This window comes from Micropterus salmoides, unplaced genomic scaffold (genome assembly GCF_014851395.1).
Source record: "Micropterus salmoides isolate LMB-PRFRI ecotype aquatic unplaced genomic scaffold, ASM1485139v1 Ms_hic_scaffold_11, whole genome shotgun sequence".
NCBI classification, from domain to species: domain Eukaryota; kingdom Metazoa; phylum Chordata; class Actinopteri; order Centrarchiformes; family Centrarchidae; genus Micropterus; species Micropterus salmoides.
In genome coordinates, this window is record NW_024040152.1 from 6,883,719 (window position 1) to 6,896,472 (window position 12,754).

General features: G+C 38.9%; 1 protein-coding gene across 2 annotated transcripts; it reads right to left on the minus strand.

The window, feature by feature from the left end:
* Positions 1-676: 676 nt before the first annotated feature.
* Positions 677-12,426, minus strand: LOC119897081 (ubiquitin-conjugating enzyme E2 E1). 2 transcript variants are annotated; one of them, XM_038710627.1, is made up of 6 exons: positions 12,273-12,426; positions 10,840-11,023; positions 9,676-9,726; positions 5,042-5,174; positions 1,954-2,101; positions 677-942 (listed from the first exon to the last, which is right to left on the minus strand). In XM_038710627.1, exons 2-6 carry the CDS (start codon positions 10,992-10,994, stop codon positions 845-847), a joined length of 585 nt encoding a protein of 194 aa, XP_038566555.1. In that variant the 5' UTR covers positions 10,995-11,023; positions 12,273-12,426; the 3' UTR covers positions 677-844. The 2 variants fall into 2 exon arrangements, with proteins under 2 accessions (XP_038566555.1, XP_038566556.1); XM_038710628.1 differs by lacking the exon at positions 9,676-9,726.
* Positions 12,427-12,754: the final 328 nt, after the last annotated feature.

The following is a 12,754-nucleotide window of genomic DNA, read 5'->3' on the forward strand; positions in this document are numbered from 1 at the left end:
TTTGGTTGTTCCACAGTCCAGGCTCAAGACTAAAGGTGACTGCACTTTCTCAGTTAGGGCGCCTGTATTTAGGAATGGCCTGCCTGAGGAAATTAGGCAAGCAAAATCTGTCATCTTTTAAATTCCTTCTACAAATACACTTTCATATACAGGCTTTCACAGGATCACTCCCAAGGCACTGCAGTTCGGGAGATTTGGAATCAGTGAAAGGTCTTTGTATTTCCTGCATTTATCTTGTTCTACCCTATTACTTCCATTATTCAGCACACGTGTTCATTTTTGATCTGTTCTTAACAGTGAGTTTGTTGATGTGCTTTTAGTTATCAGTTTACCACACACATTACCTTTATTTGTTATTCTTTATTGCTGCTGCTTTTGGGTTTACTATATGTAAAATACTCACTGATAAACAAAAGTAATAAATGCTTAACAGGGAGGTGATTCAAGTAGTGTAACCAAGTTATTAAATAAGACCCCTAATGTACTCAAAATTACCCTCAACGTCACCAACATGACATTAAAGAAAATTACAACTGTAGTCTAAATATTAATTCTGTAATGTGGCTGACAAGTGTTCTCAGCATTGTATTAAGGGATTACTGGTCATTTGTCCAGCAGGTTTGCATGTTGAATCCACCCTTCAATTAACAAAGTGAAAAAAAGAGGCAGACCAGACTTCCTTTACATTACGTTCCTTTATTATCATATTTGTGGAGATAACTTAATCAGGAAGCAAAAAATATACCAGACAATAAAGTACTAAAAATCTGAGATACAAATAACCCCCCCAACACAAACCACCCAGAACCCCCCACCCCTCCTCCCACTGTCGTCCTCTGTGGGTTTATGTGGCGTATCGCTTTGTCCACTGTTTGGCTGTTCGGTCATGTTCCGCTCTGTTAGTTGTGTACTGGGTGGCGATGCTTCCCACCAGGGGATCAGCTAAACAGAAAAATGTATTTCAAGTTAAGTTTATTTGCATGTACAAATGATTAACACAGCCTGGGGGGGGGGGGGGGGGGATTTCTTATTAAAAAAAAAGATTTTTAGGTGCATTAAAAAGATTTTTGTCTGGAAAACCACAATATTTTTGTACCGATTCCTCAACTTCATTTTGCCTGTTTCAAAATGAGTCTTGATGCCATTTACAGATTGGAAAGTTTTTTTATTTTTTTTTTAATTATAGAGTAAAATATTTGTTATTTGCATGAGCAGAATCAGACAGTTGACTCCTGTCACAACATTTTAATACAGCAGCACTCAGACATCAGAACAAATGAAGTGTCATCTGCAGCACAAAACTTACTTCTGTCTGTGGCAGCAAGCGGGGGTTAAAATGCAAAAACTCCCTGTCTGCTTTCAGTCTTACGAGCAAAGTACATTTATAAAATGGAATAGGGTGTCCAGATGACGCTGGGTTTCCTGTCAAGGTGGCAGCACTGACAAAATTTACCAGCATCTACACAGCAGTTTCAGATTCCTGTTTTTTTTTTTTTTAAACCATGGAAACACGGTTCATGTAACATTTAATGAGCTTAAAAGATGATTCAAATCACTTTTCTGAAAATGTACGTCAGCCTGAACAGTATGATGTTTTTTTTTTCCTCCTGTCTCTCCTCATGGACATTTATTTGATGTGACACACTGTGCAAAGCAAGAGTGGAAATTGGTAAGATGTAAAGAAAGGCAGCAAGACAAAAAAATTGAGAAAGCTTCCCTTTAGAACATGGCTGCCTCTATCTCCTGCTGCAAAAAGGCAGTGTATTTAAATAAAATGGGTCAGAACAACAGAGTGAAACTTTTATGTTACACATAAAATCTAAGCATCAACTTTTATAGTCCGCCCCAGATAGTTAACAACTCAGCCTGCTATTTCAAAACATCTCGACTCAGCAGGTCAGTCACTATGACCGTCACCAACTACAGTTTTCATTGACACAACCTCAGTCTCACCTGGGTTACAGTCTGTGAGCAGGGAGCAGATGGACAGCAGCACCTTAGAGATAGTAAGCGCGGGGCTCCAATTGTCCTTCAGGATGTCCAGACAGATCACCCCCTGACTGTTGATGTTGCAGTGATAGATCCTTGTACGAAAAGTTACCTGCAGACACACAAACAGTGCAGTTCACAGTCAAAAGGTGCAAAAACAGTTCCTACTATTTATCCACAGATTTAATCAACACAAAAAGGTTTATTAATGTAGTAAATTTAATGATAAATTGTTATAATATAATGTTTTAAATGTTATAGTAAGACTGGACTTAAGTCAAGGCTGGACTGTTCAATCCTACAGAAACATTCTTTGATGAACGGTCTGCTGGGGATGAAAGCCCTCTGGTGGTTGAAAAGAGATACTTCTAAATGCAGTAATGAAAAATAGACATCTGCTTGTGCTTTGCAATCATTTGGATCTGTTGTACACAGTTCCAGGGAAAGGCCTAAGAGGCATTGCCCCTACCACATGTCATGACTCCAGCTGATTTGACACACTCATTAAGGCATCAGTACACTGACCAGCAGTAAAAGCAAGTGATTCATTTACAGTAAGTGTTCTGATGAAACACTGAAAACAAAATTATTTTGGAACAACAATTGCTTGTATGGGTGTATTTTAAATCTGAGGTTCAACATTTGCCTTTCTTACTTCACAAGGCGATTTCCTGCTGAGGTTTATAAAGTAAACCAAACTTTCCATTCAAACACACACACACACACACACACACACACACACCACACCTCAACTTTATTTATATAGCACCTTTCATACAAACATGCAGCCCCAAGTGCCTCACACATTTTGCAGGACTAAAATTACAATAAAGCAATATGTAGAGAAAGACTGACAGCAACAGAACGACAATCAGAGTACAAATAGCTTGCTTAGCCACCACAGCAGTAACATCCACTTATTCACTATAACTTTAGTTGTAATAGTGAATAGTACGGCCAACATGGTAATGGTCGATTCCAACTGAGCATATTTACACTGCCAATATTAAACTCAAACATAATCAACCAGAAACAAATACACAAATATTGTAGAATTGTTTCTTTCCAGAACAGGTTGTATTTTCATTCTCCTGTTATTTTTTAAATTGTCGTTTAAGCTAATTAACTTTTATTATGACATAATTTGTTTGATCCTACTGGAAATGAGCCTTAGTAAATAACAAACTGTTTTTCACCGTAGGGATAGGTATTTTTATTACCATCATAATGACCATATTTGTTACTGAATGTAGCTTAATTGGTCCAAATAATTCTGTGGGGACAAACAAACAGACTATAGTGATATCTGATAAGCGGCTTCGTGTGGCATCGTCTACATTCCTGCTCAGAAACAGATGCAAAAAATGTTCATCAGGACAAACCCGGAACTCGTTTTTCCAAAAAACAGGACTCACAACATACCACACTTGACACTGTAGTTCACATAGTTCAGATCCCACTCAAGAATGTAAATCTGTGTATAAACTGCAGAGAGCAAGTTTTCCATATACTACATGGTTGATAAGAAGGTCATGGGCTCTGATTGTATAAGTGCTGTTGTGTTGCTAGTATACCAGAGCAGGAGAAGCTGTTTATCAGTAAATAGTCTGTTTCTGCTCCAACACTGGAGACAAAAGCATTTTCTATAGCTAATAGTGTAGTGCAAGTAATCTGAAAGAAGCTAAATTTTACTGAAAAGGACCTGGTCCATGATCCCCTCCATGCACCAACCTAACCTTGGTGTTAGAACAAATTTCCATCCATCCATCCATCAACATTTCCTTAATTAAGTTTAATACAGTTAGGTGAACCCAGGACCCTAAGTTACAATACCAGTAGACTATTCAATTTCCTTTCCTTTACGAAACTGAATAATGATAGTGTTAAAAACACTTTTTAAAAACTTACACTAAACAAAATTACTTCTTCCCGTTCATTCCACTACTCTCATGCGTACATGCTGCACTCCCTGGTTTCTCCTTGTTAAAATCAAGGGCAACTGGACTTGGTTGAAGATACTCAAAGACGCTAAGTCCCTCATCCGAGAGACTTCTTAAATTCTTCTGGGTTCTTTCAGTTTTAAAGTCTGGTGATATTCTATATATTTCCTGTTATCAGCAAACCTTATTAGAAACCAAAATGTTTGGAGCTCCATTGTCCAAAAAAAACCAAACTCAAAATCAAATTGATCAGCATCCTGCTGCTAGAAACAGTCACTGGATTTTAAGCCACATTTGTAGTCCCCAACAAATACAGTAGACTCGACTACTGTTTCAGTAAGAGTCACTAAAAACTCCAGTGCCCAGCTGGACATTAAAGTTATTCAAATTATTTGTTACACTTCTTTACAAAGATTTACGTCCTTATTAGGAACCAATAGGCTCAAGGCTCACTGCCAAAGACACGGTAGGGAAGTTTGAAAGTTTTAAGGATACAGAGACAAGCTAAAACAAAGCCCTTGAAAAAGACCTAAATACACTAATGACAAAAATAGAGAAAAAACACCAACTTATCCTTTAGCTAAAACTTTCAAAGCTATATTTGGTGGCAAAATAGCAAAGAACATCTGTGCCAGCAGAGCAAAAACTCCCACTTTCATATTCAGTATAATGAGTCAGAAAATCAGTCAGCTTTGTGCTGTTCACTGATGTCAGGTTAAAATATTGTATGTGTGTAATATAGTTCCAATTTTCTTATGAATAGAAATCTCTGGTGTCAACGTGTGAAACTGTTAAGTGTTCAGATTTGCATTAAGTAATCAGATCATTTTGTAAATGGTAAATGGCTGCAATTATACCGTGCTTTACAATTTCTGCCTCTCATTCACCCACACACCAGCGAGCAACCAAGCAAGGGTCTGACCATTGTGAGCAATTTGGGGTTCAGTGTTTTGCCCAAGGACATGTTGACATGACAGGAAGAGCTGGATCGAACTGCATTTTGTCTTATAAGTGTTTCAAAACCACGTCAGGATACTACAGCTGGTATCTGTACACAACTGTAAGTTTTAAGGTCATACTCTACATTAGACATGTCATACTAATCTCAGTACCTTGGGGGGTTTGAATGGGTAGTCGGGCGTGAAGGCGATGTCCAGGAAGAAGACGCCTCCCTCGTACACAGAGCCTGGCGGTCCCAGGATGGTCGACCTCCACTCATAGATGTTGTCTCCTTTTGGGCCAGCACTGCGGGGGAGAGAAAAAAGTTTTACATGTGCACAACCACTCCGAAAATACACAAAAATGGCAGCACTGGGTAAAATCCATACAGGAGTAATGTTTTCATGCTTAATCCATAACTTCAAATCATCTTAGATGTCTACATAAATTGGATGCATTTTCGTTTCCTAAACACACCGATGTAGCCTGCAGGATTCAGATTTTAAAATTTTGTCATCATTAATGCTGAGTAAATCTTGTCTTCAAACACACCAGACAAAATGCACACAGAAAATACAGCAAAATAAATAAAGGAAAGAGGAAGAAGACATCCACACACACTGAGGAAACGCATATCTGTGTACATGATCTACTTATGTTGCTGTAGACATATGCAACTGGATCTACGTCAAGTAGTAATCAATACAGTGTGTACTAAATACTATATACAAAAGTCACAATCATTCATGTGCTGTGTGTACAACCTGAATAAAGCTTGCTTTCAGCATGCTTGAGTGGCCATTGTATTTTCTTCAATAAGGAGTCGAACTTAAACTATAAATGCCGCCTTCCATTCAAAATCTTCTCAACTTATTTAAGGGAAATTCCACCAGAATGAACACTCATTATGCAGGAGTAGATTCTGTGTGGATCTTTTCCATTCTGTCTGTAGCTCTAAGGATCAAGAGAAAAGCATCGCACTAAATCTTGTAACTGCGCTGACTTTAATGAATGAAAGCAAATGTTACGCATCACATTTTCTGTTGACATAATTATTACAATTTCGATATAAAATGCAGTAACACTAATACATTTCTGCAAAGTGACTTTTGCAGACAAACAATCATGAAATTTTTAGTGTATTACTAAATGTGGAGATGACTGTTCGTTTTCCCTTGTGCGTCATTCAGAAGATGTCTCAGTTCAAAGCAAATCCCCAGTGATGTGACTATGTGTCATGATGTGTAATCTGTATTGATTTTTCCTCAAAGCAGACCAGCCTTTATCCCTCTTACATGTTCTGCATGTATAAAGGGTCATGAATACGAGACGTAAATGTATTGATCCAAAACTCTTCAGGCGCAGCGGCAGATGTTGCGCTCTGGTGTGCTTTTTTGATCAACCTTAACACAGACTTTTGAGAGTTTCAGTACCAACTACAGCATAGAAAATTGATCCAAAGAGCGCAGTTTGGGCCAATTAACTTAAAAGATTTGTTAAAACATATGATAGATGAAAACTTCCACCACATGAAAGGCTTCGACTTCCAAGTGTTGATTTTAATGATATGAACATATCCCATCAAACACACACACACACACACACACACACACACACACACACCCCCCAACTCAGCCTCAAAACACCATTTTACTCTTATCTGCGTTCATGAGAAGCTATTAAGACATGCATGAATATAAGATATACTATATGTTGTCTTAGCTACATTAGATCAAAAACAAGCCTCTCTCTAAGTCAAAGCAGTGTGGTGCACAGTTTCAACGGAGTTGGTCACATCTGCTCCATGAATGTATTCAAGATGGAGACTTTAAACAGCTTGGACAACGTTTTTGCAGTGCGGCAGCAGCAGAACTAAATACAGCTTCAGATCAAAACTGACCAAAAGCACAACAAGCTCTCAGAGATAACCCAAAGGAAGCGTTTTTATTTAATGAGACAGACTAATTTAATATAGAGCTTAAATTCTAAGTTGTTTAGTTGACGAGAGAAAAATGAAATCAACAAAAACACCAAACATTCTCTGATTGCAACTTCTCCAATGTGAGCATTTGCTGCTTATCTGTTTGATATTACTGTAAACTTTTGGACTGGTTTTGGACCATTGGTCAAACAAAACAAGAACTTTCAATAACAAGTTAAGATTCTGGACATTTAAGTAATGACAAAATACATCATTCAATAAGAGGTAGTCAATTAAAATTTGCTTTTAATCCATCATGTGCTGGGACAGGTTGTATTTTAAGCTGTCACACATGGTTGTAATTAGGTAGTCCATTATGAATTTGCCTAAATGGCCTGTTGCTGAAACCTGCTACTGGCTTTTGTCCTTCACTGTCAGAACATTCAGCTGCAGTCATCCATCCCTAATCCACAATTTAAGACGTTAATTTGACCAAGAGAATCATTGCACTGTAGACACACACGTCACCTTCTGGAAGTCAGTCAATGCTTCATTAGAATTTCTCAGTGTTTAAGAAGGAAATGTACTACGCTTCTAAAGGCTTACTCATTGTGATGAATTTCACGGTTTCAGTTTCCTGTCTTGCAGTAAGTGAACACAAATGTTAAGTATGAACTATTTCAGAGTAACAAAAATGTTGAATAACAGCCAATAGAAAAAGTATTTAACTGCTGTCTAATTAAAAAAAAACAGCTTTTTCATAGATTGCTCCAATTTTCCTTGACTGAAATGATACCACTACATAAACACACATTTTAAAAATTGTGTGCTATGTGGTGAAGTAGAACATTTGTAAATGCCATGTGCTTCCCTGCAGCAAACTGACAGCTTGATTTTGTGAACAGAATAACTTTAAACTGAAGGCTGGTTGCTTGTAAGGTGGCAGATAGAGAAAAAAAAAAATAGTTAGTTTTCCCCACACAGAATCAGCCTGGGAAGATGTTGTTTTATGCATGTGCAAAGTCTAGAGGGAAAAGTGGCAACAGTAATAGCCATAAGTAATTGAAAGAAGAAAGCATGGTTTTAAGCCAAAATAAATACCAAACAGTTGTCTTACAGTTAGCTGCAAACATCCAGACAATGTTCATTTTTGGGATGGTCTTTGGCCTGAGGTGGCTTATTTGATCTACTGAGCCATGATAAGAGAGATCTTTGTTTTTCCTTTTCTCTTTTCACTGGGAGGTCAGAGGTCAGGCTCAGCTGCAAAACAGCAGCCCGGAGCAGAGAGGGCTTCATTGATTTGCCTCAGGACACCACAGGAGGGAGGACGCCTGCTGCGATGGCAGCTTGAACCCAGACCATCCAGTTTTACAGATAGCCTTTCAAATCATAAGACTACAGTACACCCAACCGCAAAAAGGGTCAGTCATACCTAAAGCCTCATGCTAAGTACCATGCATTAGCATTTTCTTCTTGTAATATGACTAGAAGGATGATCTCATTATCAAAATAGTTGCTGGTTAACTTTCGGTCAATTGATTAATCATTTAAGTTCTGTTTACTTTAGGGTCCATTTCATGTGACATGCGTTTTTGAGAAAGGATTTATTTAGAAAACTTAAAAAAAACAACAACACATTTTGTATTTTTAAAAGTTCTATTGCTAAATATCTGCATCTGTAATGGTGCATGATGATGATACACTTGATGCACACTGACTTATGTAACCAATCCATACTTATTGTGGTATTCTTAGTACCCGTCATTTCATATTTGTAATGTAATTCTCTCTCTCTCTCTCTCTGTCTCTCTCTGGCATAATTCAAATATGCACAGGCCTAATAATACAAACATGTCCTCTTATATTTAAACAATGTGTTGACAGAGGCACAGTTTATTAACAGAAATGTTGGTATCAGAGTATGTGTTGCAAATAACTGACAAGAAATTGCAGTGCACAAATGTCAAATATATAACTGAAGAAATTTGGAAACGTTGTTGCCACTGACAAGTTTATTTTTTCCAATTGTAAAATGTCCCATTCAGTATTTATCTAGGTCACAGTTCTTTTAAAGAACCTCTACAGTAAAAAATGGGTTTCTACTCATTGTTACTTGAACTTCAAAGTGTACAATGATGTTTGACACCAGAAGCCGGTTTTCACATTCATTAGAGGCCATCTCAATTGAACACGTTTGCATGAGCAGGATTTTGAGTCATCACAACTAGTTTTGAAGCCAATCTTTGACAACAATGCAGGTCACGCGTGAAGCCTCCAGTGCACACACAGACACACATAGCGCAAACAGACTTTTCAGTAAAAAAATTTAATAAATAAAAATAGGGGAGACACCTTGTGTCCAGCAGTTGAACTTTTGAAATGAAACTATTTGCAAATTCATTGACTGTTAATTTTTCAATATGGAGGAACGAGTATATATCAATTATATCAACTTTTGAAAAAATACAGATAAAAAAAAATTGCACAACTAAAATCAATTTAATGTACAAACGTCTCCATGTACAGTTCAGAAATAATGTGTAGTAGAGCCTCATATTGTGTTACACACTGGAGAATTATCGTAATCTGTAAGAATAGGAGTACTGGAATTCAGATGAGTACTCAGTATCTGAGTTTAGGTGTTAGCACAGGGGAGAAATAGCGGGATCAGTGTTGGGATGGGCGATATGGCTAAAATATTCTCCTGTTAAGGCAATGGAAGCGGAAACACTGACCTCACCTGTTGGAATCTGTATTGCCAAATCTCTACCGGCAGACACATACCATCACGGGGTTTCATACTGCCCAACCCTAGATCAGTATATTCCTAATGTGTACACCGCTGGACAGGCAACCAACGTACTTTAAGCAAAGAAGGAAACCCACCTGCAGTTTGGCGGAGGGTCCAGTGTGATATCGGCCAGCTCTTTCTGAATCCTGCGCACAAGCGGAATCAAAGTCAGTCACTGCTCATTACAAAATGCCGTAAGATGTCCTTCAACTGTTCTGTCACTTCTTATCTATCCCCGATCTTCATTGCATCACTATGAAAGTGACTGACATTTTGGATTACTAACTTAAAGGGTAACTTTGGTATTTTTTTTTTGCTCTGGACCGTATTTGCATGTTTTTGTATCTGTGTGACTATTTGGTACAACATTTTTTGAAATACGTCCAGTATTAAGCGAGTGTGCTGCAGTCGGCAGCAGCGAAACAGGGTTGCGACATAATCCTTGAGGGCACTTGCAACCTGTCAAAGTTTGTCCACTAAAGTGCTTGTTTTTGCCACTGACAGGCTCAGACTGTTATAATAACAGTCTGACAACATAATGGAAAGAATCCCAACAGAGATAGGCCTATTCAGAAGAGTAACATCGTTATGTTGCACTTGATAAAGCCACCAGACTCTCTGGCCTACTGCTGCCTCGATCGTTTAGTTTGTGTCCTGCGACTTTGGTGTTTTTAACCCTTCCAAACCAACTCTAGTGTTCTGCGAGATAACATTACTGTTTTTATCAATAGAGTATGGTGGCTTTGATGATAGAGATATAATGACGGTTTCTGGTTAAACAAAAGGGATCTTACACTTGGAAAAAAAAGGTCTTTTTCTGCTATTAGTTTATTGTGTAAACAGAGCATAACAGTGATTATAAAAGTCAGCTATAATAAGAACAAGAGAGCAAGGGGTTTTATTTTGTTTTCAGAGAAGTAAAAGGAAGATCTGAGCTGCTCACTCCAAACATAGAATATATAGTGACCATTTTACTCTGTTGAAGTCAGGAAAAATGAACATGTGTTCCTCTTCTATGATTGCTCCTTCCTTCCTATATGACTGCTGAATGGTGATGCAAGGTGGAACTACTAAAAAACACAGCTCGATCTTCGTCGTTGTAGCTGCACTGAAAGTTTCTCTGCTGTGTCACTGTGTGTCATTTGCCTACCCAAATACCAAATAGTTTACAGAAAGAAATCAGATTAAAGCAAAAATATTGACAAAACAACTGTCCGACTGAGATATATCCTAAGCTACATCTGGGATTTTATTTTTACCTTTTGGCGCTGGTAGAAAGCAGCTTGGAGGTCTTGCTCATGCTGACTTTGCTCTCCCGTTTCTTTTTGCAAAGCGTGTCTCTCTGTCTGGTTTGGCTGGAGGAAGGCGGCGATGAGGAAGAGCTTGTGCTGGCACGGGAATCCTCATCCGACATACCGGTTTGGATTGGAGAAGAGCCGGGACCTGAGGCAAAAAGCAAGACAACAAAAAATGAGTCAAGTTAACACCAGGGCTGCAAGAGAGTGAGCATGTTCAGAATGATTTCCAGCCAAAGCGGATGCTAATTTGCCACCAGACTGGCCACAATAGCTGATAGGTTTCATAATTCACAGGCCACTTTCACTATTTATAAACAGTCATTTGCATGTTTTCATTAGAAGCTGCTGGTCACCTGCCACAGTAGCAGGTAGAATAGACATAACGTTGATGTCAAACTTCTTTGAACTGGGGTATTTAAATCTTATTCTTGTGGACAGCAGAAATCTGTGTTTGACCCAAGTATTTTGATGAAGATGATTATGAAGAACACGAGTCAATATTATATTAGATGTACATTTAAAGCCACTATTTACGGATTAGTTAACATTTGAGTTACCTGGGAAATTATACTCATAAATCATCTGTTCAACTGGTCGCTCCAACGTGTGTTTATGTGGGAGGGGAGGGGGCGCAAACAAACCTGCTTTAATTTCCACATCTGTAACGTTGGCTAATGTTTCCGTGATGGTGAAGCAACTGCTGTTAGCCGACGAGCTAGCTCTGTGCACAGTTCACACCCGCACGCAATGAAGTTAACCATTTCACACCCGCAAACTCAAGCTAAGACTGCTGTACAGTAATTCAATTCTAATAAATCTAAGTGTTCAGTTAGTTTATCGTGGTGGTAATGGTGGTGGTGACCCCCCCTCCTACACAAGTCAATTGCTACCTGCAAATGGTTGCCCCCCCCGCCTCCAAGTCCAACTGGCAACGAATACTCAGGCCCAACGACTTCGGGGATACGACTACTTCTTGGAACGGCGCGGGGTAAAGCTGCTTGCTAAGCATCCTTCACAAGTGAACTGACAATCGGGTAATATAAATGTGGACGTCGGATATCTTGGTTATTACACATAACATTGCGGATGTGTATATTAGGACCGCGCATACATAGACGTAGTACAAGGCTAAATGTCACAACGAAACATTTAAACGCGTCAAGACAGCAGCCAGGAACAACTCCGTTCCAGGGCATAGCCGGAGCCTCTTTTCCGTGCGACCAACTAACCACGACCGTGTTGTTTGTTTGCTTGTCTTTTCAGCGTGTGGACCGACGAACTGACCTGCGACTCCACCTGAAAACACACACAAGCAGCAGACCAATTCGTATACTTTGACATCTCGGTAAAATATCGGTCTTAAATCATCTATTTTGCTCGCTAATGACACTTACCCAGTCTATTGTGTCTGGACCTCCGCCACAGTCTTGCCTGGCTGGTGCCTGTCGCCCTCTGCGGAACGGAAGTAGCCTACCGCGGCTGCAGTGGGCTGTACGGCACCGGTACTGCTCTGTGCAGCCTACATCATATTGGTTTCTATAAACATCATCTCAACTATGTGCATTTAATTTGACTGACTTAGCGTTATCTTTGGGATTCTTGCTCCGATGACAATCTGACGGCGCACGGCTGCAACAGGAGGTCCAACTTGTGAACTTTTGAGTTATGGGACATTGACTTCAATATCTCATCTGAGGATTTCCCTAAAGGAATTCTAAATAACTATAATACTACTATACTAAATAACTATAATAAATGAACAGATTTTACTGACAGTAGCTCTACATTTGACAGCCATAGAAAATGATGCCAGTTTATGAGATTAGAATGAATCTGGCCACAAATGCAATGCAGTTCATTTTCATAATTTACAGAT

Excerpts from the sequence above, each read along its gene's own strand:
- LOC119897081 (XM_038710627.1), bottom strand. The coding sequence starts at position 10,994 with ATGTCGGATGAGGATTCCCGTGCCAGCACAAGCTCTTCCTCATCGCCG. Across the intron at positions 9,727-10,839 it reads CTTTCTACCAGCGCCAAAAG|GATTCAGAAAGAGCTGGCCG; the intron begins GTAAAAATAAAA and ends GCTTGTGCGCAG. Across the intron at positions 2,102-5,041 it reads ACCCATTCAAACCCCCCAAG|GTAACTTTTCGTACAAGGAT; the intron begins GTACTGAGATTA and ends GTGTGTCTGCAG.